This window comes from Sinohyriopsis cumingii, chromosome 4 (genome assembly GCF_028554795.1).
Source record: "Sinohyriopsis cumingii isolate HCF-2022 chromosome 4, ASM2855479v2, whole genome shotgun sequence".
NCBI classification, from domain to species: Eukaryota; Metazoa; Mollusca; class Bivalvia; order Unionida; family Unionidae; genus Sinohyriopsis; species Sinohyriopsis cumingii.
In genome coordinates, this window is record NC_142964.1 from 86,558,581 (window position 1) to 86,584,328 (window position 25,748).

At 34.6% G+C, this 25,748-nt stretch overlaps 1 protein-coding gene across 4 annotated transcripts in view; it reads right to left on the minus strand.

Annotated features, from left to right (window-relative positions):
* The window catches only part of LOC149801597 (integrator complex subunit 3-like), a 129,839-nt gene that overhangs the window by 71,684 nt on the left and 32,407 nt on the right, over positions 1-25,748 (minus strand). For all 4 annotated transcript variants that reach the window (XR_016420693.1, XR_016420692.1, XM_089955853.1 and 1 more), the window contains exons 10-17: positions 20,463-20,510; positions 16,857-17,000; positions 16,051-16,138; positions 15,107-15,186; positions 14,259-14,350; positions 11,480-11,571; positions 7,304-7,429; positions 6,713-6,845 (exon numbers count right to left, since the gene is read on the minus strand). Coding sequence is in view for 2 of the 4 variants with exons in the window: in XM_089955853.1 (XP_089811979.1) it covers positions 6,713-6,845; positions 7,304-7,429; positions 11,480-11,571; positions 14,259-14,350; positions 15,107-15,186; positions 16,051-16,138; positions 16,857-17,000; positions 20,463-20,510 (803 nt within the window). In the remaining 2 variants the exon portion in view is untranslated. The remainder of the gene's footprint in view (positions 1-6,712; positions 6,846-7,303; positions 7,430-11,479; positions 11,572-14,258; positions 14,351-15,106; positions 15,187-16,050; positions 16,139-16,856; positions 17,001-20,462; positions 20,511-25,748) is intronic.

The following is a 25,748-nucleotide window of genomic DNA, read 5'->3' on the forward strand; positions in this document are numbered from 1 at the left end:
AGTACCCAGTTTTCTTGAGTATTGGTAAAACTTATGTTCTAAATATAGATTATACACTTTACAATGCTTGCTACAGGGCAAACAGTAACAATGGAATATAGTTCACTAACATCATGACTAGCAATACACGGACCGTTATGGGTACGAGTGAACACTGCTGCGATTTTGACTTGCACTTAAATGGGATAACATTTATTTTATTCATGAATTAAGCCAATTGAAAATTCGGTAATTCATTATTTTTTTTGCATGCGGCATGAATCCATGAATCACTATCACGCCAAAATCATGAGGGTTGGCAGGTCTGAACATGATACGTCACATCCATTAATATATCTGGACAGGACTGGACACGAGGGGAAGGGATGGTTGGACATGGGTAACAATGTTATGTTCCATCCATAGATTTGGCAAGACAGGACATAAGAGCATGGGCATAACAAAATATTAGCATTCAAAAAGTTGTAGATATTTTATTACTTGACGAAACACAAATGCTTTTATCAAATCTATTCACAATAATGTTAATTTTCTGTCAGGTGCTTACTGTTAGCAATGATAATGATGTTCCAAATTAATCTGATATGTCATTTTACTGTCTGAATATGAACAATGGGTTAAAGTAACATTGTACTAAGTAATAAATGGACTGGAACATATCCTACAGCTCTAGCGAGTCATAAATGAAGGACTTTTCAAACACTTTTGATGGATTTTCCCTCACAATTTAAGCACAATAAATAAATGACTTTTACATGTCATCAGTAAAGCCATGATCAGTGCATCCTCTAGGGGCAAAATACTGAGAGTAAAAGTTCTCCTTGGTGTCAGAATTGGGGGTCAGACTGAGTAAAAAACATACTTTGGCATCAAACTGGGGTCAAAATAAAATTTTGAAGGGTCCCTGAAGCACAAATGAGGGTAAAGGGAAACACTGAATGATTTGCAAAACAGCTGATGTAATTTTTTTCCAGCTCCTCCACTTGCAGCTACCACTATTGTTATGACTCTGTGGTCTTAAACTAAGTAAAAGAAACAGTGCAAAAACCAACAAGTTTTATAAAATGTAGCAAATAATTTATATCCCTATAATACAAAGTGAAAATTTAAAAAGTTACAGTACTGTCAATTAAATCCTGAACTGTCCTAAAAGTTCCATTATAAGTTCAAATGTATGGAAATCCAACTGAATTTCAGTGGAGTTCCAAATAAATTCCAATATTGAACGAGTTGATGTGACGGTAGTCCTGAACATGCCAATGGCCTGGAATATGGCAATGTTTTAAGAGTCTTTTGATGTATCACGATAATATAATCTGAAATGTCCTTATCTGATTTCACTATAAGTCCAAATTAATGTTTAAGTCCAAGAATATTATTGAGCACTTTGTAATTCCAGTGAATAATTTAAATAAATCCACCCAGATTAAAACACTGAACTTAACAATAGGACTGATTTTGCTTCAGATGTTAAGGCAACAACAAATAATCAAATGTAAACAAATTTATATACCCATCCAACTGACCTAGGTCAAAATGAACATTTTCTGGAATCACTGTGTCAACTTAATGGGAAATTTCTATTTCGTAAGTTTTCAAGGTCAGAATCAAAACTCTATCTTTAACTCAAACTTAAGTACACATGTTTACAAATAATAATGATCTGAATATTTAATCCAAAATCATAGAGAAATATTAACTGTGTATTGTAATGTTTACAAAATAAATCTCACTGGTCAAGTGTACCATTAATTTGACTTTGGACAAAAGTCAAGTGCAAAATACATATATATATAACATATAATCATTGAAAAAAAAAACCAAAAAAAAAATGCAAATTAAATATATGTAACAACAATGATAACAGATCTTTAAGCCTGGTTATTGGTCATTAGTTATGTTCAATAATTCATTATTTTGTTCTACAAACTAGATGGAATTTCAAGACTTTTATAAGGTCTAATAATGGCAAATACTGAGTAGAGGGTAAACAAATTGTATAATACCTGTTATATTTACATGCTATATTTTCTCCTGGCACTTGTCCGCAATGAAAGGGGAATATTTCCTACTCCAATTAAATGGAGGTCTAGAACAAAAAAATTCAAATAATCCCAGTCTGATACCTTAGTCAACATCTGACAATTTGAATATTGTCCTTCTCTGACTGGAAATCATAATTTGCACAGAGAAGGGAAATAAGCAACAATAATAATTAAAAACAGTTTATCTCCCCACCACCTCTAAAATAGCATTAATATATTACCTGCCAATGCAGAATCTGCCAGTCTCAGTGGAAAGCTGATGACCTAAGATTAGCTATCAATAAGACGCTCTTTTGACAACTGGAAGATGGCTTGTCAACTTGATGGCTGACACAACTGAGCCAAATATATAAATGCCCTCACTTTGGTACAACACTGATAGCAAGTGAAATGCTGAGAAGGTGGAGTTAAGATTGACGGAGAAGGGGAGTTAAGACTTCCAGACAGCGACTTTTATAGCATCATTAAAAAACTGATTCATAAAGGCCGAAGATGCAGCATTAACCTTGACCTCATGAGGTTAAATTTTCATGAAAGAAGATCTTAGAGAGCAAGTGACAAGCTCTTGTAGAGCCCCAAAAATCCACCCCAAGCTGGGGACTACCAATATATGAGGTACCTCTGAGAGGGAGATAAAGAAAGCTACTACCCTTTCTTTTTTCTTTCGATAAAGAATACTAGAAATATAAGGCTCAAACATGGAAAAATAGTTTCTTTTGATCATCCCCAACACAGATATGACTCAGACTGGAGATTTATATAGGTAGTTGATTCTTGGCCAGAAACAAAGGTCAGCAAAAATCCAAGATCAAACCTTAAGTTACCAGTGAGCCATAAAAAACCTTTTCCACTGACAAGACATCAACTCCTCCCTGAAGGAAGTTTTAATGACAAAAGGTGGGATGGGGTAGGTATATAGTCAATTCCATCTCTGACTGAAGCCCTTCACCACCTATGTCACATGATCTGGTTATGGAGACACCTTAATATGGAGCTTGTTGCTCAAAGTCATTATGAACAAGTCTACCATTGGTGTCTCTGTTATTGACTGGTGTAGAGACTATACTACATGGAATGTTCATCCTGGCTGTCCACCTGAACATTTCTCTTGATTTGTGGTGGATTCTAAGAGTAATCTCTTCTAAAGCTGTCCAACAAATGGGGTTCCAGACACATCTGAGGTACTATCTACGATCAACATATTTCTGTAGCAACCATGATGCACTGATGTCGTAAGTGGAAGCACCCTTGAACTGCTAGAAAAATAGCTCACATTTCTAGATCATTGGTGTGAAGGAAAGATCCTTCCTAAGACCATAGGCCTTGCATAACGAAGGATTGTAGGTCAGCCTCCCAGCCAGAATTTGAGCTGTCAATGTAAAGGAAAATGTTTGGTGCCAGTGCATTAACTGGAACTAAGGTCAGAAATGTGTACTGATTTTTCAAGTGGGCAGGGGTGCATTTTGATGGTTCCAGTTTGCCAGAAGAACTAGACAAACTACACATGAAACCTTCCTAGAGTAACTAAATCCCAAGCCACTTTCAATCTCCCCTGGAGAGAGAGGTACAGGTGAGCAGACAATGAAGTCAACTGTCTAGTCTTGGTAAAAGAAAGTACCAATGAGACTCTGTCACAAGGAATATGACTATCCCTCAATAGGTGAGAAATTTCATTCCCATATAAAGCAAATCTTGAGAAGGAATCAGCTCTCAGGAAGGGTTGACAGCATATTTCATTCAAAATTTTCAAGGTTTTTCAAGGTTCCAAATCATGTTTTTCAAGGTGCATTATTATATTAATTTGAAAAGATACATAAATGTAAACACAAGTTAATATTTACTATTACTCCAAACGAGGAACATTTCTTGCAAAAAAAATTTTTTCACAACAAAATAAAAGATGAAGTCAATAGTATGATCATTGATATCTTTCCCATTAATATCAAACATCCTACATCTGGGCATTAGAATAATGTAGTCACTGAACAAAGTTCATTTTACTCTGTCTACACTACACTATTTACAAAATCCAAAATATTTTTGAGTGAATTTTTCAGTTCTTGTAGCTCTGTCATCAAGCAGTTTTTTTTAAGAGCTCCAAGTTCAGCAATTATGTCCTTTTCACATTTCCTCAAATCATTTGATGTCATGATAAAGGAAATTTTCCTACAGATCTTTGCATTCACTGCAGTCAGCAGCAGCAGCTGTCATTGTCTCAAAGTCTTTTTCAGTACTTTCCTTTCTTCTTTAACCATCCCCATAAACGAAAAAAAAGTAAAGATTTCTTGTTTAGCTTGTATTAAGTGCCATTACAAGAGCTTGGTTTTTTTTCCAGCTGCATGTGATTGTGGAGCACTTTCTCCTATTGCATACAAATCAATATCCTTCTGGCATAATTTGCATTTTGCAAAGCTCTCAGAGAAAGATCTCATAATCCAAACTTTATATTTTTGTTCATCTAGCCACCAAAGTTGGAACTGGCAGCCAGCCATGTCAAAGTGAATGATTCAAATTTAAACCACTGCTACATCCGGGCTTTGTACAGCTGTGCAGTGGAAAAATTTCCATTCCAGCACAAACTTAGCAAGAGATTATTTTTTTGTTGTTTTTTTCGCCATTTCTTTTCTTTTTATTCTGTAAAATGAAAACTATTTATTAATTCCTTTTGGTTTCGAGAAAATCAAGGCTATTCAAGGTACCCAGACAATATTTAGAATTTTCAAGGTGTTTTCAAGGCCTTGAAGGAACAGTTCATTTTTCAAGGTGGCTTTTCAAGGTCCCCTACGGACCCTGGCTCTGAAATCTTCTGGTTCAGGATTAGTCCTAGATGTGTCACTGTACAGAGTGACATCCTTCAGAATGGCACTTCTGAGAATGTTGTGTATCAAACAATTGTTGAAGTACTGGAGGATGTGAACCTCTAAGGACCTAACAAAAACTGCAGGAATTTCCCGTTGGCTGGAAAGATGGGGATGTGAAGGTTGTTGTTGTTGTAGGGTTTAATGCCATTTTTCAGCACAAGATAGGCTATACATGGCGGCCAGTATACAGAGTGAAAGAAGAACCCAGGAAAACCCTGGAAAGAACCACCAACCCACAAGAAGCTACCAGCAAGATTTCTCACGTACCCACACTGGCAAAGCCCGGGACTTGAACCCAGGATGTGAAGGTAGGCATCTAGGAAATCTATGAAAACTGCCCAGTCAATTGAGCTGATGGCATTCTGGACTCAAGCAGGTGTTTCCATCTTCAAATGCTCTTCCAAAAGACATTTGTTCAATGGGAAAGATCAATAACGAGTCAAAACTTTCTTTTATTCATACATGGATGACCCAGAATAAAATCCCAGCTCCCTACTGCATCTCTTCCCATAGAGATACCACTTGGGACTGGTGAAACAAAATGGTGGTCATTGAAAGAGGTAGGGGGGTCCCAGAAGCAAAACTAGTAACCCTCTGATGATGTGGAAAAGACCCATGCATTGTTCATTAGGTCTGACGAAGAATCTGAAGAAAAGGCTTAATCTGGCACCTACTGGATCATCAGCAAGAAGATGACTTGGCAGGAGAGGCTGGGAGTCCCTAGGGACAATTGCCTACTTTATTAGGGAAGGGAAGAAGTGCACAGACTTCATACCCTGTCCCCATCTACCACTTCTTTGTAAGAAAGATGCATGGAAAGGATTTTTAAACTAGGTTTGATGGTTCTGTTTGCTGAAGACCTTCCCGGATGGAGGTGTTTCTTCAACAATGTTTATTTGCCAGTTGACAAATTATCTGAGGATTAGTGACCTGGAGATATGTGACAGTAGGTGGCTGCCACTTGACACACTACCCAGTTTAAGTAATCACACCTTTGAACAAGTGGGTGATTTCTGTACCACAGACTCCTCATGGGAATGGAGGTGTTCTACTGATTAAGAGGTGCATCCTGGCCCTTTAAGTATGGTGATTATGTACCATACCTTGTCTGGACAATAACAACAAACAAGACAACATTACTGTTAAGCAATACAGGCTAAGCAGGTGGGTTGTGTGCATCCCAAACATTTACCCAGACTGAATGCTGAAACAAAAAAACAGGAAATACAATATGAAACTGAACTCTTGTTGGGTGGGTAGTACTTACACTATCACAAATTACTATTACAGGGATGAAAATGAAGCACTGCTTTACAAGGAAGGTATTCAAGATCATTAAGATCAATGAAAACTATGCAAGAATTGGGAAGAATGTAACAAACTTATCAAAAAGGGTAAAACTGACACCCAAAATGGCAAAAGACAATTTCTAAGAAGGAGATGCAATGTGCCTAAAGAGAGACAAGAGAACTGCACAAACTTCAGGTGTTAGAAGTTGACTAAGGTATCAGACTGAAATAATGCTGGGGTTTTAATTATAGGCTTCCATTAACTAATTGGTGGGCTGGAGTTTTCTAATTATAGACTTCCATTAACTAATTGGTGTGTGTGTGTGGGGGGGAATAAAATTCTCCTTGAATTGGAGACTAGTACTGGGAAAAAATTTATCAACCCAATAATAGCAGGTTGTGAATTACTTCTATTAAGCTCCAATTTCTGAGGATTGTTTTCTTCAGAAAGCATATACCACTATGGAAAACATTGTGATGCAAACAAAAATTATATTAACATAACAAGACAGCTTACTTTTCAGACTGTAGTTGCATAGTGTAATCTCGGATATCTCCAAACAACTGTTGCAGGTGGTCTGTGATGTCGATTGGCTGGTAGCGTGGAATTTCACAGATTGGCCGAAAGAAAAAATCCTCTGACAATTTACCTATAATTAGACATAAAGGACTAATGAAGATATCTATGAATAAAGAAAGAATGACTACCATAACTTATCAAAATCTCAACATGGCTTAAACAAGCTTACTGCCTTAATCATCTTTCTGGGGAAATATGCCAAAGATATTTAATCTATGGACTGGTTTTGTAACACAATCTCTGCAGATTTATAAAACCAAAAGAAATGTCAGTATCATTCATGGGTTTTAAAGCTTGTTATTCACATGCAATGGATGTACTTCTTCATACCACACGTAGTACAAAATTTATCTTCATTTATGTAACAAAATAACACCATTATTTTTTACGCTTTTGCTATCCACCTGTTACCTTCAAAAGAATTACATGCTTTTATGCCTTACTAGACATTTCCTCTACTATGTTATGATGGTTTTACTGAACATGTGACACAGTTAATGACTGCTAATTTTTTAAGTCCAAACTTACGTATTGGAATCTCTTCCTCCTCATCTGAAAATGCTGCTTCAGACATGTTGTTATCAAGGATGTGGTTCCCATTGTCAAGATCACCCACTTCCTTATGGTTGTTGTTATTGGATGGATCTTCCTTCACTACAACACCAAAGATGTCCTCAAGATAAAAAATTTGTCATAATGACCTAAAGGCAAAACTTAGCAGATGTATATGGATAGACAAGGGCAATATTACTATAATTGTACCAATTTTACCATATCCAGATAAAACTTTGTCCCAGTGATAAAGGCATAATTTGTATGAGATTCTTGCTCATAACTGAAGTTATCAAAGACCTTCAGAATATAAATCCATCCACCAAGTTGTTTCGATACTGGATGAGATTTCTATATCTATTGAGGCAACAAGCTCAGCCAATCAGATGCAAGGTGTCCCAGTAATATGTGCTGATGTTACTTATTATAGACATTTTCTATGACAATGATAATGTATGCTTCAGGTGAAGCAAAATCCGAACAGAATTCAGTCTTGAGAGGTAAAAAACTTAAACAGATTCAAGAGTATCTTATTAATATGCATAGATCTTGAACTAAACTCATCTTACACGTTGATAATATAAAAGTATTTAACAAATTTTATCAACATCTAATCAGAAATTTAACTGCTTGATTGTTGACAAGTTCATCATCCAACCAGATGCATGGTCACTTCATGCATAGGCACAGATATTTCACTCATGATCATACTCAATATATTAAAGACACAAGTCTATTACCCAATCTGACCTTAATCCAATTTAAAATTAAGTTTCTATAGTGGTAAAAAAAACCAATCTCTACCAGATCGCCTCGTGCAGAAGTAACACATTCTGCAAAGGGAATGATGTTCTCCTGAAGGAAAATGTTATGTATATTTGATTTAATTTAACTGTTTGTTTGTTAGTTTTAATTTTTTTATATTTTATTCCATTACAAGCTATTGTAATGTAATATTGTTTGTTGGATTTGTTTCACCTGATTTTTTTAAAATTTTCATTTGGTAAACACCTAATAATTAATAATAGAAACACTGTATCTAGTTTCTGACCTTGATTCAAAACCAGTGACAGTTTTAGTAAACAATCTTTTTTTCTCTTTTTTTTAATTCTTTCTCAGAGTAAGAATTATTAGGTTAAGTCAAGGCCATACCTCGATGATGTGATATTTATCATATAACAAACTTCAATTTCTAGAACGGTGACCCCCATCCAGGCATCTGTTTTGCATCTTAGTTAGACTTATTACTGATGTACTGAGAAAGAATAGTCAGTCGTGCCTTAACACTTGAGATGTCAAGTTGTTTATGTTGTGTCCAGTTTGGGCTAATTATTTTATTTTCTTCAAATTATTTTGAATTCAAGCGGTTCTTTTCCCTGGAAATACTAGTGCTCTAAATTAATTTTTGGACAAGGACATTTATCAAAATTTATACAGAATTCAAAAATTGGAATAATATTTTCTGCAATTCAACAAGAAACTGTTGACACTGCAGCACATCGCAGGTTACAACAGATGTCATCATCTTCCATTTTAGATTTCCTCAGGATTCTAACTCAGTTTTATTAGGGTATTTTATTACCAGGACTTCTATTTTTTAATTCTTGGATTATTTTTGGATTTGATTCGTTAAATCGTAAGTTCTTTTTTCCTGCTTTTCCCTTGATATTTTAGGGAAATAAATTATTTGTTAAATTTTACAAAGCTTGTTGTCTTCACTTTTTTCCTGTTACTTTTTGTAAGAGCCTAGCCTCATAACAGACAAGTCTCATAGGTCGGTGGTTCTTTCCAGGGTTTTCCCGGGTTCTTCCTCCACCATTTATACTGGCTGCCATGTATAGCCTATCTTGTGCTGAAAAATGGTGTTAGACCACACAATGATGTCATAACAGAAAAGAATTTTCTGATATTCAAGATAAGACCATTTCTACATTTTAAATGAGTGTTGAAACCATCCATGTAAGACTGGCACTATTATTAAGAGCATATCACTGGAGTCTTTCTGGTGAAAACCCATGTCATTATGGCCATCAATTTTGGAGTAGCAGTTATAATGATTTTTAATATGGCCACCATCATGGACATATTGGATGTTAGATCAGCATCATTTTCATCGAGAACCAGTTAGACACTACAAGAAGTCTTCTGCTGAAAACCCTATGTCGATGACTTTTCTGTTAGAAGAAGTAGTGATAATAAAGATTTTCAAGATGGCTGAAATGATGGCCATTTTGGAGGTCAGACCAGCACCATTTTCATTTAGAACCAATAAGATATAATAAGTAGTTTTCTGCTGAAATCCCCATGTCAATAAGATTTTTGGTTTAGGTGGTGTAGCAAAAAGATTTTTTAAAGATGATCACAGTGGTGGCCATATTGGATGTCACACTGGCACAATATTCTTTTAGGACCAAAGAAAAGATTGGCTATATCAAGATTTTTAAGATGTCTGCTGTAGTGACCATATTGGCTTTCCAAACAGGACCATTTTCATTGAGAACCAACTAAACATCGTAAGAAAAATCCATGCTAATATGGTTTTCTATTCATGAGCATCAATACAAAAATATGTTCAGCATGGCTGCCATTGTGGCCATATTGGACATTAGATTGTCACCAATTTCATTCTGCACCATCTAGACATCATAAGAAGTAATTTAGTGAAAACTCTATGTTGACAGAACCTTCAACTCTGGAAGAGTAGCAATAACAAAATTTTCATGACAGCTGTTGTGGTGGCTACATTGGACACCTGAACATCAACATTTTCATTTAGGATAAATAAACCAAGGGACAAATGTGTCTGTAAAGTTTCATGGTAATTCTCCAAAAGTGTCAGAGGTGCAGTGATAACAAGCTTGTTCTAAGGCCATCACATAAGCTCTACTGGTCCATGATGATGTTTGATATTTTACCAAAGTTGATCAAAACTGGGTTGGAAATATAGTCTGTTACGTGGTTACAAGCTGAATCAATTATAGTTAACATCATCTCATAAATATGTAAAGGTCTTGCCTGTGATAAAAATCATCTAAAAAATTAAAGATATTAGATATTTACCAAGTCACAATAAAATTTGGTCAGAAAGATGGTCTTTCAAGTGGTCAGAAACTCAGCCAATCATATACAAGATCACTCCACTTATACATGTAGTTCTTCCCCATAATCACGCATCATACAGTTTGATATAAGCCTTTGGGATCAGCTATAAAGTCACTAAAAGCTCAAAGAATCAAATTCATCTCATCATTATGATGGATTTTGCTCATAAATGTACTTATCCAAAATCGTAATGATTCAACCCTATTTACCAAGGGCAAGAAACATTCTTGAGAATGGTGACAAGTCTCCTAATTATGTAAAGCAGCTTCAAGTCTCATATTGTATATAGGCTATGGTTAACACATGGATTTAGCATGGTCAACATTTTGAGAAAAAATTATCCCATCCTCTAAATCTAGTGTAAGTAGAGTATTGGGTAACATGCAGAATCATGTGATTTGTGCTTATTTCAAAATTAATTCAATATATCTGACAGACTGAGAAAGAACAGGATTCCACGTATGAGCATAAGTAGCAACAGATGAAGACCAAGATTTGGTACCAGCTGCTCTAAGGGGAGATCACTCTAATCTGAACCTTGCCTTGGCAAGAACACAACATTTTAGCACTTCAGTTACTAAAATAAGTCAAGGTATGTGGCACATTTCTTTGTTACATTTGAAGGGACTGGAATTGCATATCAGTGGCTGTATTATTATCTAACAATGTCAAACAATATAAATTTGGTTTATATCCCATTCTGCACTGTATTAAATGGAATACTAATTTAAATTGCATACATTGGTTCACCACTTGATATTAAATACTAAATTCATACATTTATATCTACAGCCTAATTATGTTGGACCAAATTATACTCAGAATACCTAGTGTAGGTAAAATATTATAATTTAAAAAATCAATAATAATAACTTTTTTAATGATCCAATTATAGATTTTTTGTCAACATCATTCCTAAAAATTTCCCAAATTTTCTAATTTAATCTCCTTCATTAGTCTCAGAAATACGTAACCATACTTAACCCCACTTAAAAATGCGTATTTACTTATTTCAAGATACCCAATGAATTAATCATGAAAAGAACTTGCCTTCTTGTGAACAAAACTCTGAAAAGTTGTCTCTGATCAGTGACCGAAGTTCTTTGTCCAGTTTTGGATTGTCAAACAAAGGGGACAGAGACCTGCAAAGAAGAAAAATTAAACAAGATCAATCGTCTGGCTGGCATCTACCTAATAACCTACTGCCTAATAACTAAGAATTTTGATTCAGCAGGACGCTTTCTGTAGTGTGCATGGGGTGGGGCTTCACAAGTGCATTTCCCAACTGAAATGAATGTATACTGTAGTATCATTTATTTTCATTGGGCTCAATTTCCATGGTTTTGTAAAAAAGGACATTTTCGTGGGTACTTAAATTCGTGGTTTTGCCATTCAAAGTTTGCACATTAGTAGGTATTTAATTTCCTGTTTTAATCTCTACAAATACCCCCAAAAAAGAAAACAAAAAAATTAAACAATGCCGACACAAACGGCAGTCACTTTAATGTTTAAAGCAATACTACCACCTGCATAAGCACAAATCAAAGACCTGGCAAGTTCAATAGTTACACCGTGTTTTCCACCAAATGAATAATAAGAGTCAATGCCAATGCAGCTAACAACACTAAAACAATACTTCCATCTCTATGAGCACAAATAAAACACCTGTCAAGATTAATCACTTTTGCCATGTTTTCGTTTGAGTGCTCAACATCAAAGGAAGCCAATGCAGCCAACAACACTAGGCCATTGGTTAATAAAGAAGAATTAAAGTCACACTTCCACGAGTGGTATACCAAACAGGTCATGGATGACATTACAGAAAAAGATGTTACTGGTGATGATCAGTGCACAGTATTAGTAAATCTTGCAACCTAATTAATCAAGCCAATTCACACTGAATGAATTATTGCACCTCACGCGACAATCGGACCTAATTATAATTGGCTTTGAGAAAGTTGGTCTTGTTTAATTCAGCAATTTGGGGATTATTTACCTGAGAAAAATTTGTGACTACCATGAGACTTGATTAACACAATGTTGATACAGTGGCTTTGTCAAAAAAAATTGTGTGAGCTTTAATACTCTGCTGTAATTAGTGTATATACATAGTGTTTCATTAATAATAGTGTTTCAAGAAAAATTATAGTATCTTACAGAATTGTTGTACTTTTCTATTAAAAATGATAAAATGAAATGTTCTTTCAGAAGGATTTAAATGTTTCAACAACAGTTGTACTCGGATGAAGAATTGATTTGAATAAGTATTAAATTTAATTTTCATATACTGTTATTTTGTAATATTTTTTCTTTCATTCTCAGTGTTACTATTGTTTGAATACCTTACGTTTTTTCTCTATTTTCAATCTATCCTTACTTACCTCACATATCTATTTAAGGCAGTGAGTGTAAAATTACAGCTATCAGATACCTTATCGAACCAGTGTATTGATACAATATAAAATGATTTATAATTCTTGTTTCAAAAGGTTAAAATAAAACTAAAACAAACACATGTAAAAGCTAATACTTAATTACCACATTACAGCATTGACCTTGATTTATCAAATACTAGCAGCTGTGTTAATCCCTAGGAATAAAACTGTAAGAAAACGGGGGGGGGGGGGGGAAATCATCACAAATTGAAACTATGGCTTTGTACTACTGCACAGCAAAAACAAGCAGAAACCTATCCGATTTTAACAGACAATCCCTCCACCCCATAAACTTCAATGACTCTGTTCTAGTCAGTATCCAAGGACAGTAGCAGTAAATATAACAGCCTAGCATTATAATGACAATTGGCCTGTGCATATATGAGTGATGTGAACCTGACAATGTCAGCATTTCTGACTTCATTTAAAGGAAATAAAAAGGACTGAGTCCGTATTTAAGCATGTGACTACAATTATGACTTTAAAACTTACCTGAAAGACATTTTGTGGGGTATATTTATATTTATGAACTTACATACCTACCAACCTCACCAACAGTCTAGTGAGATTTTTGAGTCTCAAAAGTGTTTTTTTAAAATCCCAAGGGGGGCAGTGCATGAAACAAAAAAAAAGCCACAATATGCAAATGACAGTATATTATCTACTCATATAAGTCTATTGAAAAAGACTGGATAGAAAAAATTATAATATAGCTGTTTTCTTTGAAGCACTGATACACTTACACTTACAGCTGGTTGTTGTTGTTGTTTTGGGTTCAACACCATTTTTCAGAACCATGAAAGTTCAAGTCGCAGAAGAAGAACCCAGGAAAACCCGTTAGAACCACTTTTTCTAAAATACTCTTTCTGCAATCATTCAAGCCAAAATAAATACGAAGCTTAAAATTATATCAGTAAACATTATTTTGCATGTATATACAAGAAACGTATTGCTATCTTGTAATAACATATTAAATCACCTCATCTCATCAGCCAACCAAATTACTTTTGGAAATTTTGGTAAAGCCTCATACTGATATTTTTTTTAAAACCAGATACTAAAAAAGTGTAATAAGATCTGTACATTTGTGAGCACATGAGTTTCAGATGAACCAATAAAAAGATGCATGAGGTTTACATAAATAAGCCTCACATAATTGAGGTTCTCAAAACAAGATTTACATGAATGAGTTTAACAAATCAAGTTCACATAAATGAGGTTAAAACAAAGTTTTAATAAAAGAAGGTACACATAAATGGGTTCACAACAGTCAAGTTCACACAACAATGTTGACATAAACAAGATTCACACAAATAAGATTCACATAAATGATTTATGTAATGAGGTTCACATAGACAAGGTTCTATGGTATTATTTTCTGTTTTTGTACTTACTGCAGGACTCTTTTGTCCAGTATAGTTCGCAGAGAAGTGAAGATACCAGCCTTCACTGGCTCTAAAAGAGCGGGACAAAAATTGTTCATTATCTGAAACCCAGAAATACAAAATGTGGACATGACGCTTTCCATTGGCATTTTATGCAGAAAATATTGTAAATATTTAAACATCTGACAGAAACTGCATTGGTGCAATTTTGCTCACATAAATATATGACCAGCTCTTGTGAAGTCCTTTGTGCATATTTCACTAGGGTGTTTAACTAAGGTTTCCTCACCTAAAAGACTTATCTTCTAATCAAAAGGAAATTGCCAAAAATAAATTTTTACATGAAGTATAAAATTTATAGAAAAGTATTTACTTATGTTTTATTTGTATGTGTTGTGCATTTATATATGCATAGAGATTAAACCCTTTTGTCCAAAAATTTGTTTTCACTAAAGTAAACTTTCTATAGTGACAATGATTGAAATAATTTACTTTCTTCACTGAACTTAAAATTGTTCTAACCAGTAAATGGTATATCACCTGATTTTACCATAAATGTAATAAATACTGCCTGATTTTACCATAATTAGAATAAATATTACCTGATTTTACCATATATGGTATAAATATTACCAATGGATGGTATTAATATTCCCTGACTTTACCTGAAAGTGGTACTTCAACTAGTAAATGACATAAGTACTGTCAACAAAATGGGTAAATTTACTGCATAACATTTTAAGGAAAGTGGATTCTCTTGTCATGACAGAACATTACAAAAATTTATTATGAAACTTTGAAGCCACTACAAAACAGATGTGGTACTAAATACACAATTATACTGTAAGATGACTTACTCTACAAAGGAAATCCAAGAGGGTAGCTGTAATTGCTGGGTGTGGACGCATAGAGTGATACATTACTAGTATGCCTGGTTCTGTAAAATAATTCAAAGAATAAAATTCAATGTATTAGTTGTATATTTTTTTGCGGTGTGGTACAGGCAATCACTGACAAGAAACCAATATAAATATAGTGCTGTGTTCGATGTGGTAAGAAAGAGAACTAATAGATGTTCTAATACCCATGCTAGAAGCACCATACCATTAGGTATACAGGAAGCATGTGATAGGATTTGAAATTGAGGACTTAATCATTATAAAAAGCTTAAGATAAATGTTATTCCAATTAAATTATCATTTCTCTCAACAGTAATTTTTATACTTCTCATTCTCTCTTCTCTTCTACTACTCCCAGTGCCATAACATTGTAGTGTTTGGACTTTTTATTCATTCACTATTTATTTCATAATGACAGAAATGAAATATTGATAAAGTATGGAGAATTTTGAAGTGACAACTTGGGGGAAAAAAATGTACTGAGCAATGTCAGTAGAACAACAGTCAACATAACTGTGCAAGTTACATCACTTGTCGAGTGGTGTTAAAAGAAAATAACCACTGCTTAAAACAGCTCTAAAACATAATCATGTTAAAAATAAGTTAGATGTAGACTGTACTTAGGAACTTTCCTACAGATGGATTTTATTCATTTCAAACAATTATGAGAATTTTCCACACTGATTTGGAACTCAATTTTGCATTGGAACACAGACATTTTATGAACGGTGCAAAATGTAATTTCACATTATATGAAAAGTGTAAAATGTAATTTTATGGCACAAAAGAGCCAGTTTGCATTGGACGTGGGTTAGAAGGACCACTTTAGAAAACTGCCAAAAGCTAATAATAACAACAAAAATAACATTATGATAATGATGAATATAATCTCTATATCTTACCTATGTTCATTATGCTGTCTTTCTCAGGATCAAAAAAGAACCAGTCATAAAATAGGGATAACTTGGCATTTGATGCTGCTACATTGGACTGAAATTAAATAGTGTGTTAGTGTTTACATACAAAAAATTTGCAAACCTTGAACAAACACTCAAAAAAATAAATACTAAACTTCATCTAGTGTTGAGCTTCTTTTATAATATGCAAACTCATGACACAAACTTGCCATTTTATGTCTTGTGTCAATCAATAACCTCATTTTTGTTTGTTTAATACAACTGCCTTATTATTTTATGTTTAGTAATAATAGAAATTTCATATAAAATCTGTGATCCTTTGGTATATCTAGTAGTGTATATGGTTTACCTCTGTATAAAAACTTCAAACAGTTAACTTTTTATTCTGCAATGAAAATGAAATGTCTGAATGAAAACAGAATTTATCTTTCTGCCTTTAAGTCTTCCTTAGAGTATCTGAGGGTTAGCTAAATATTACAAACACAGACATTAATCAACAGTAAAACTCCAACAGACTCTTATATACAATTTGGCAAAAGAAATAAGTAAAACCAGAAAAAAAAAGAAAATATAGAAAATATTAATCAATATACATTTGGGATCTTAATCTATGAAAATAACTGGAGAATTGCTTGGTATTCCTTAAGTAATTATGAAAAAAGTGATAAATGGATGTATAACTGGACATAGGTCAGTCAGTCAGTGGAAATAGTAAATGCCAGGACCACATATATGTCTGACTAATAACACATCATTTTATGATACATTTAAAGAAAGGAATGATCACTTACTGTGCATGTTGTTAATAACCAGCCTATAACAGCCCAGCGTGGAATGATATCAGAACAAAGTAGCTCATTGGGAGGATGAAACACACAACAGATATACCGGATCAGATCACATCGCAAAGACTGACTTTCAGGTGTAGACAGGTACTGTAGATAAAAAGTATTTTAAGTCAAGAGTTATTTTATATGTAGAAATTGAAATGCATTCTGTTAGAATTGTATAAAGAATCTGCTTATATCAAAGCCAATTAAGAACAACCAGAAATGTTTTGTAGATGGTTTTTTCTCTCAAGTTCTCACTAAAACAAGAAGACCAAGGACTGCATATAAAGCCCACAATCAAAGCAATGCTGCAAATTGTGACCTTAATTATAGTAAAAGTCGCACAGGTCATGTAGGCATTCAACACGAATTATTTCAGTAATGGGTGATATTTTATAGAATTTAATTCTACATACCTTTAAGTGGCAAGTATTCACTTCATTTGGATTGTTATACATTCACATTCCTTTGGAAGGTCATTAGGTCATTATTTAGATCCCCTGAGAAATGCATAAGCCAAAGTCAATGTTAAAGACATTTTTGGACGAAATGAACCTAAAGGTGTGATCTAGTACAATCTGGATTGAATGTTGCTCGCTGTGAAGTCACAATGAATACTACAAATATTGATAAACAAACTTGTACTACCCTATACTGTGACGATTCCACTCAAAGTACTCTTTTCTTGACCCAAGTTTGGTACATGGCCACCAATGTGAAAGACAGTAGAGATCGATAATTTTTGTCGAGAAGTTTCTTGATGATAGTTAAGGCGCAGATCATTCAAAAATCAGGACTGAATAGACTTTGGTTAAAGAAAAGTGGTGTTAGATTTTAAAAGAACAATTTATATTTAATTGAAAATGAGTAAATGCGCATACATGGCCCATGTGACTTCTACTATAGACGGGACAAAGGATGAGCAAGCTGGAAGTTCACAGAGTGAACTGTCTTAGCTTCATGATGATACATCTAGTGTAATAGCAAAATCTATCAATACCTTTGGGTAATAAAAGCAAATGAAAATACCTTTACCATAAAATCTTAAGACTGGTATTGTATGGCTGTGACATGAAGCCAAAGGGGAGAAAGTGCAAGTAACAGAATGAATGGTCTTAGGTTCATAATGGCACAGCGATGTCTTGTCGAGATTATGTAATAGAAAAATCGCCTTCATTTCTAGATTGTTGATGTTGTGGGAAGGTTCATTCTGTGACCACAGCTCTGCATGAATACTCCCAAGGAATCTGAGAAGATGGGAAGAAAAGTGTTTTAAACTGCATCTGATGGTTCCTCTGTTTAAAAAGTTTATGACAGGAAGCAACAGACCTTTCAGTTGGGGGGCATTTCCATCTTCAATCATTCAGCAGGCTATGCTAACGTGGCCCAAGACTGATCCCCAAAGTTTTGCACTATAGGCATTAGCCCTCTGAATAAATATTCATCATCAAAAAGGATGGCCTGCCAAAGTTTTGCAAAGCTACTATAGGCATTAGCCCTCTGAATAATGATTCCTCATCAAAAAGGATGGCCTGCCAAAGGTTTTGCTATGCTCCAGCAAAACTTTTGATGTCTCCCAAGTGTCATCCTACGGAGATGAAGAAGCTCTGCAAATAACACCATAGACACCACAAACATATCTCAATGTCTTGTCATTAATCCCTTACAATTTCTGCAATGCAGCTGAAGATAATAATTCAGCAAACAGAAGGAGGAATCATTATCTCCAAAATTAAAAATGGTTGGTATGCCATGGTAACTAGTGTTCATGCCTTCAGTTTCAAAGCCTTGAGGGCTCTGATGGGAAGACAGACCCCAGTCCCTAACAAAATCCCCACCTGGAAAACAGCTGAGTTCAGGCCAACGTGGTCAAATGAACCCTGTAGTTGGAGGCTTAAACTATGGGCCAAAGTGTAGAACACCCTTCTCCTTTCTGTCCACCTCTTGGTCACATAGGTAGGGTTCTTCTATACCCTAAGTGTGAGCCAGCTGCAAAGTTTGGTAACTGTTGATGGAAGAGATTATGAGTTATTGTACAGAATCATTCTTCTTTCAGTAACTGTAATCTTTACCATTGTACATCTGATCCCTAAACTGAAACGATTCTTCCTTAACCAAAGTGTCATCCATAATGTTTAGCCCAGATATGTAATGTTGAACCAATGTTATTGTGTGGAGACCATCTCTCTTTTCTGTGTGGAGACCATCTCTCTTTTCTCATAGTGACCTTGATTTCTTACCCCAAAATCGAAAGGACTCTTCTGTACTCCATGTGCTATCGATCCATGAAGCATTTGATTGTAGATTTGTGGCTAACTAGCATTATTGTTTAAAAAACAATAGTGGTAACAGATGCATGGATGGACAAAATCAAAAGATAAATGGCAGGGATATAAAAACTTGAACCATCTTGAACCAAAACCTTCACACAAATTTTCCATGAATGGGATCTTGATTCCTAGGTAAATCCGGCAAGCATGAAAGTCATAGAATGAATTGTCTTAACTTCATAATGATAGATGCCAAGTATGATGAGAATCTATGAAATGAAAAGTTTAATGAAAACCTTAACAAACTATTTATGCTACAGAAAAATTGACTGCTATGTTGTGCTTCCTACTAACATGGTTTCATCAAAAAATCATAACCTGATGGTATCTGACATATTTACCCACACTGGTTTTTATCAGTAGTTTGGCAAAGTCCTATCCATAATTTAAATCACCTGCTAGGGCTTCTTGTTCGGACTCTTACTGCCGGTATATGATCAACAAGTTTGAAGTATCTCACAAAGTTTCTATGTGGCTATTTCCAGCACTGCTGATCCCCTACTTCAATTTTACCATGCCAACAGCCCCATAAAACACACTCCTGTACAATCTGGTTTTTATGAACTGGCTAATACAAGATTGCAAGTGATGGTATCTGTCTTAATTTCTATTTAAAACCATCTCCTCTACTGATCAGAGTGTATGTAGATCCCGCTATACCATATTCCTTATCAATGGTTCATCATAACTCCAAATTTGTGGGTTTCAAGTCATATGGCCTCAATCATAATCATATAGATGCATGAATTTACCAAATTACATCAAAATCAAGCATTCAACAATAGATGTAAAGAAACTAATACATGGTGGAAATAACTATATAATACCCTGAACCATAGCCAATATTTTTATATAAATTTTCCATAGAAACTATGGTGAAATAATAGCAGTAAACAGTTTTGATATCAAATTATACTGACAGTACCCTTGAGACAGGTAAGTATAACATACATTAGTAAAACTTACCTATATCTGGAGAATTTTATTTTTTATTTGTTATTTTCCAGGTCATGCTACAACATGTGTGGCAATAAGATTTGGCTCATTTTACTTCATACATTGTTTTTACTTCTGCTCTATAGGACTTTTAAACAAAACTTCAGAAGTCAACATATTAACTTTATCGGTGTGAGCTCATGATTCAACATAACCTGACCTCATTTCCTCTTGTGCACATTTCAAAATGAAAAAATGATCATCATAGTTTTCTTATTATTAAAAGAGATTAATATTTTACCTGTCGCTGAAACCAGTCCTGATATCGCTTATGTTGGCCAAATTTCACCTGAAATGTAGAAAATTTTCTCTTGACAAATCGTTGCTATGCGATCCAAGTCACTCAAGGGTTTCCCACACATTCACTGCTATCAGTAAGAATCAAGTTCCTTTTTCAACTGTAAACCATATTTTGGCATGTAACTTCATGAATGTAGACCGTACAGTTTTCATTGCAAAGTCAGTTTGTTGGGTCTTTAAATTTGTACTTGGTAAAATCCACAAGATCACAAGAGACAAACATTTGTACCCAACAAAAAACTGAATCCATAACATCTCAATACCTGTCAATTTTTCATAGGCATGCCTCCATGCATTGTTCCCATCTCCCTAAAACCTATCCCTAAGGGACTGGTTACAACTCTATAAACAATACATAAAACCACTAAATGGATGCACATTCATATTAATGAAAGCATGCAAGGAAATGTAATAGTAAATAGTCCTTGTTAAATATTTGAAAATCTCCATAAAAAGAGCCCCAACTGAGCCTCAGATTGCTTACCTAGTTGATATCTACCTGATAATCAAATGTATGAGAAGTTCGTCAAGAAACTTAGAACAATGCTATATAATTTCCTCCAAAATCAGTTCAATGGCTATGAAAAACTTTTGCTTAAATGCTTCTCCAATGTTTTCTTTTTCATCACCCATCTTTGACAACAGATAAGCAAACAAAAGTCTTTTGCAGGGACTGATGCTGTACTGGCCAAAAAGAATTTCCAGGAATCCAATGCAAGATCATTTCTTTTCCTTTTTCTACTGAATAATGAAACAATCTCTTTTATTCTTGTGAAACTTGAACATACCAAACTGGTAACAAAGATATTTTCTTACATGTCTGAGTTAACATGTTCACAAGACACCAGAAGCGTGGCACACAATTCCGGTCATGGCCATGGACTGAAATCACAGATATAAAGTCATTCAGCTTGTCTCAGACAATATCATGATACACCCATGTGCTAAGTCTGGTTAAATCGATAATATTCTAAAAACATATGACAAAATACAAGTTATATTGACAGGCATAATTTCAAGATATTTTTTTTGAGATATAGACCTGATCAAAATCTTTTCATAATTGTTTGTGTTATCTTGCTTGCATGCCAGCACAGCTAAACAATCCATACCCATGACCTTAAAATTACTCTCGGACTACCGACATTAACTTCTTCAATGGAATGTAATTAAATACAAAGTCTGGTCAAAATTTACGTGTATATGTTCAAGTCACTGTGTTCTACATTCTACAGTCTTCATTGGTGTCACACAAACTTGCATCAGATCACCTCTGCATCATATGCCATCTCACTGTATCAGTTCCTAACCCTCCATCCCTGCTTGCTACTAAGAAAAACCTCTATAATAAATAGAGCTGAACTAATGCATGACATCCAAGCAAACCTAACAACTTCGTTATCTCCTACAGCAGTACAACTTGATAAGTGCTTGCATTTATTGCCTGACAAAGCCTCACCAACCAAGCTGTAGAATATCAATTCAAAAGTGTTCTCCATGGCACTGTAGTGTTAGGGACAAGCTTCACTCTAGTAAAACAGAATGCTGAGAGGAATTGGCTTTCCATTTGCCTCCACCCGCCTGCCTCATTATTAATAAGCAGATCTATGAAGCTGCTATGAAGAATGTTACAAACATAGTTCATGCCACAAAAACAGCCTACTACAGTACCAAGAACACTAAAAGTTCCAGCTGCAAAGAGCTCTTTGAGACTACAAACAAGTTAATGTCAAGGAATAAATGTACACCACTTCCAAAAACTTTCTACCCAGTCGACCTTCTGGACCTGTTTGCAAATTTCTTCTATTACAAAGTACAATGCATTAGAGATAAGCTTGACAACACAATTTCAACTGACTCATGGTCACCATACAGTTGCGATACAGAATAAACACAGCAACCTTTAAGAGCATTTGAACAGGTCACTATGGATCTGGTACAAACAATTGTGATGAAGAATGCCCCAAAGTCATGTGAACTCAATCCGATTCTGACATCACTGCTGCTCGAATGCTTAAATTCAACAGTGCCTTCACTAACCAATGTTATCAATGCTCTCTTTCATCTGGGGAAATCCCATCATTTTTAAAAACTACACCTGCAAAGCCTCTGTTGAAGAAACTGATGCTTGACCCTAAAGATTTAAAAACTACTGCCCTGTTTCTAACCTCTCACTCCTGTTAAAAATCTTAAAGAAAAGTTGTTGTCCCAGCTATTATTTCACCTGAATTCAAACAGTCTTTATAGCAATGTACAGTCCACATGTTGTCCTCTTTGCTTAGGATAGTGGAAAGATTACAGTCTGTCTTGATTTGACTGTGACATTTGACACAATATAACATAATATATTAAAAAACTGTCTCCAGTATGTAGTTGGTATTCATGATATAGCCTTACTATGGTTCAAGTCCTACTTAGTCAATGGGACACAACTTCTTTCCATTAATGGAAACATTCAAGCCCAGTTGATTTATGTTTTGGTGTTCCACAAGCCTCCGTTTTTGGCCCCATTCTCTTCATTCTATACACTCAGCCACTTTCAAGTGTCATAGTAATGGATGACATGTAACAAGCTGCAGATGAATGATGATAAAACTGAAGCCATACTCATCACTATACAAAGAATTTCTCGTTTACATCCTTGACCTCAAACAAATAGTATCAGCAATACCAACATTAAATTCACACTGTTAGTATGAAACCTAGTTTCCACTTTCGACAGTATTTCATTGCACTAAGATATCTAGAGCTGAGATGTATTTGCTCCAATTGCAGTTTCCTCTTGGTCAATGCAACTAAACACTTGTGTGTTCATTAGCAATTTCAAGATTTGATTACTAAAATTCACTTCCTTCTTGTTCATCAAAGTATCTACTACAGAAACTTCAAAAAAGTTCAAAACAAACGGAGAACTTAACACACTTCCTACTTGCTCTGCAACCTCCACTATCTACCTATATGATTAAGAATTAAACAAAAATCTGTTCACTATGCTATATTTCATTGACTGGCTCCAATCCAATATACCTATCTGACCTCAACCATGTGTACACTCCATCTAGAAACTTACGCTCCTCTTCTGACCCTCATATTATCATTGTTCCTAATGCTAAAGGAAGTCATATGGACAACTTTCTTTTGCATACCAGGGCCTAGTTACGTGGAACAAATTGCCCATGGATCTAAGACAAAAGAATACTGTGATTTCATTCAAGAGTGCTCTTAAAACTCAACTATTTTGACCACAAGAACAGACAATGGTTCCCATGCTTTTTTGAAGATAAATTTCCAGGTCATTTCCAGGATGAAATTACGTTTTTCAAGGTTCACATATGATTATTACTGAATGGAATTATAGAATTTTTTAGATTATAAAACATACATTTTTAAATCTGAAGATATTTATATTTCAAGGCTCTCCTAAACATCTAAGTCACAAAAGATGATCATGTATAAAACCATAAAGATATCACACCAAACAAGTTTGATTATATTCCTAGAAATTGGCATATAAAACATACATAATACAAATTCGAACTTTACTTTGCTGACCTGCATTATGTTGCTACATGGAGGCAACATTATGAACATAAATTGGCTTTGTTTCCTTTCAAATCTTTAATTGTAAAGAATTCTACAATAATGTATATGCATGTTATACAAGGTAACATTTCCTATCACATTGTGAAAAAAGAATAAGCACAAAATATTTGAATCTTATTTTGTAATGAAAAAAGTGTAAACCTGAATTTATCTGTGCCAATAAAATCCCAAACAAGATTTTTCAAACAACTCCTTACAACGATTTGGTAAAAAATCCATCATTTAAAAAACATTTACAAAAGGGTTGATTTAAATTTTGACATAAAGCCTTCAAATTTATAATTGCTTTATAAAAAATGGCAGAATTTTCTGTAAAATCAACTTGTCTTCTTGTAATTCAATAAACCAGTATTAATACTGGGGCTCATATCATCTTTTAATATATAATACAAGGGACGACAATTTCCGATTTCTCCGGCTTGCTATTTAAGATCTGAAACTAATGCTTCAAGCCACATATCACTGTGTAATAGTTTTGCACCAAATTTCGGCTCAGAGATTTGACATTTTGGACAACAAATTTAGCTTAAAACAAATAGCTGTCCTTTTTCTAATCCCGATTTCCTCCACATATTCCCATCATATTTTCATATTTGGACATTTAGGTTGGGGTGTGGGTTCAGAGAAATTGCATGTTGAAAATTTGGAATTTGCCACCACCATGTGGTCAGCAAATGGTAGCCGCACACTAGTGGGCCGAGCAAATTTAAATGATGTTATATCAACTCATACCTGCATGAAATCAATAGGAAAATGATTTACTTTCTCAGAAATGGCAAGTATTATAATTGTTATGTCTTTAATCCGCTGAGAGTCTAGATGCAACCTGACCTGGTACTCACCATTTGCATTACTAGCATGACTTCAAAAATCTCAATAGTCATATGATATCAACAGCAAACTCCTTTTTAATGTTGTTGTACAAATATTCAATTATATTAAATGTAAGTCATATACCTTTTGTAAAAACCAGAAAGAACATATAATTCTCAACATATTTATTTTGAGAAACAATGACAAGAAACCTGTCACAGCAACCTGGCCAGTCAGATTCATCAAGCAGAGAGCACAAGCCAACGTGGGAGTCATGTAATACAATAAAAAAAACAGTAGTTGTTCTTGGAAAATATATATATAATTTTGGGTTCTTTCGTTTTTGTATTTTTATTACACAGCATACGACCTTCATATAATATTTTTTTCTACAACATTTGAAATGGGATATTTTTTATATTTTGTGAATACGGGATCTATGTCATGAACATGTGGGTTGTGAGATTTGTGTGACTACCAATGCAAATCGCGAGTACCAGGTCAAATTTTTTCAATGTCCTAGTTTTATTTTGTCTTTCAGCAGATTAAAGACAATGATTTTAACACTCGCAATTTATGAGAAAATAAATCATTTTCATATCAATTTCATACAGGTTTGGCTAGATTTAACAATGTTTAAGTTTGCTAGGCCATCTGGCTTTGCTGCCATGATGTTGGCCTCTTGTGGTACTAGACTGGTTTTCATATCTTCCATGTACAAAAAGATAGGATATTGAGCTGTCTTTGATAAAAAATGTCTACTACTTGAATCTAATTCATTAAGCATCTGGATTGACTCAACAAAGACATT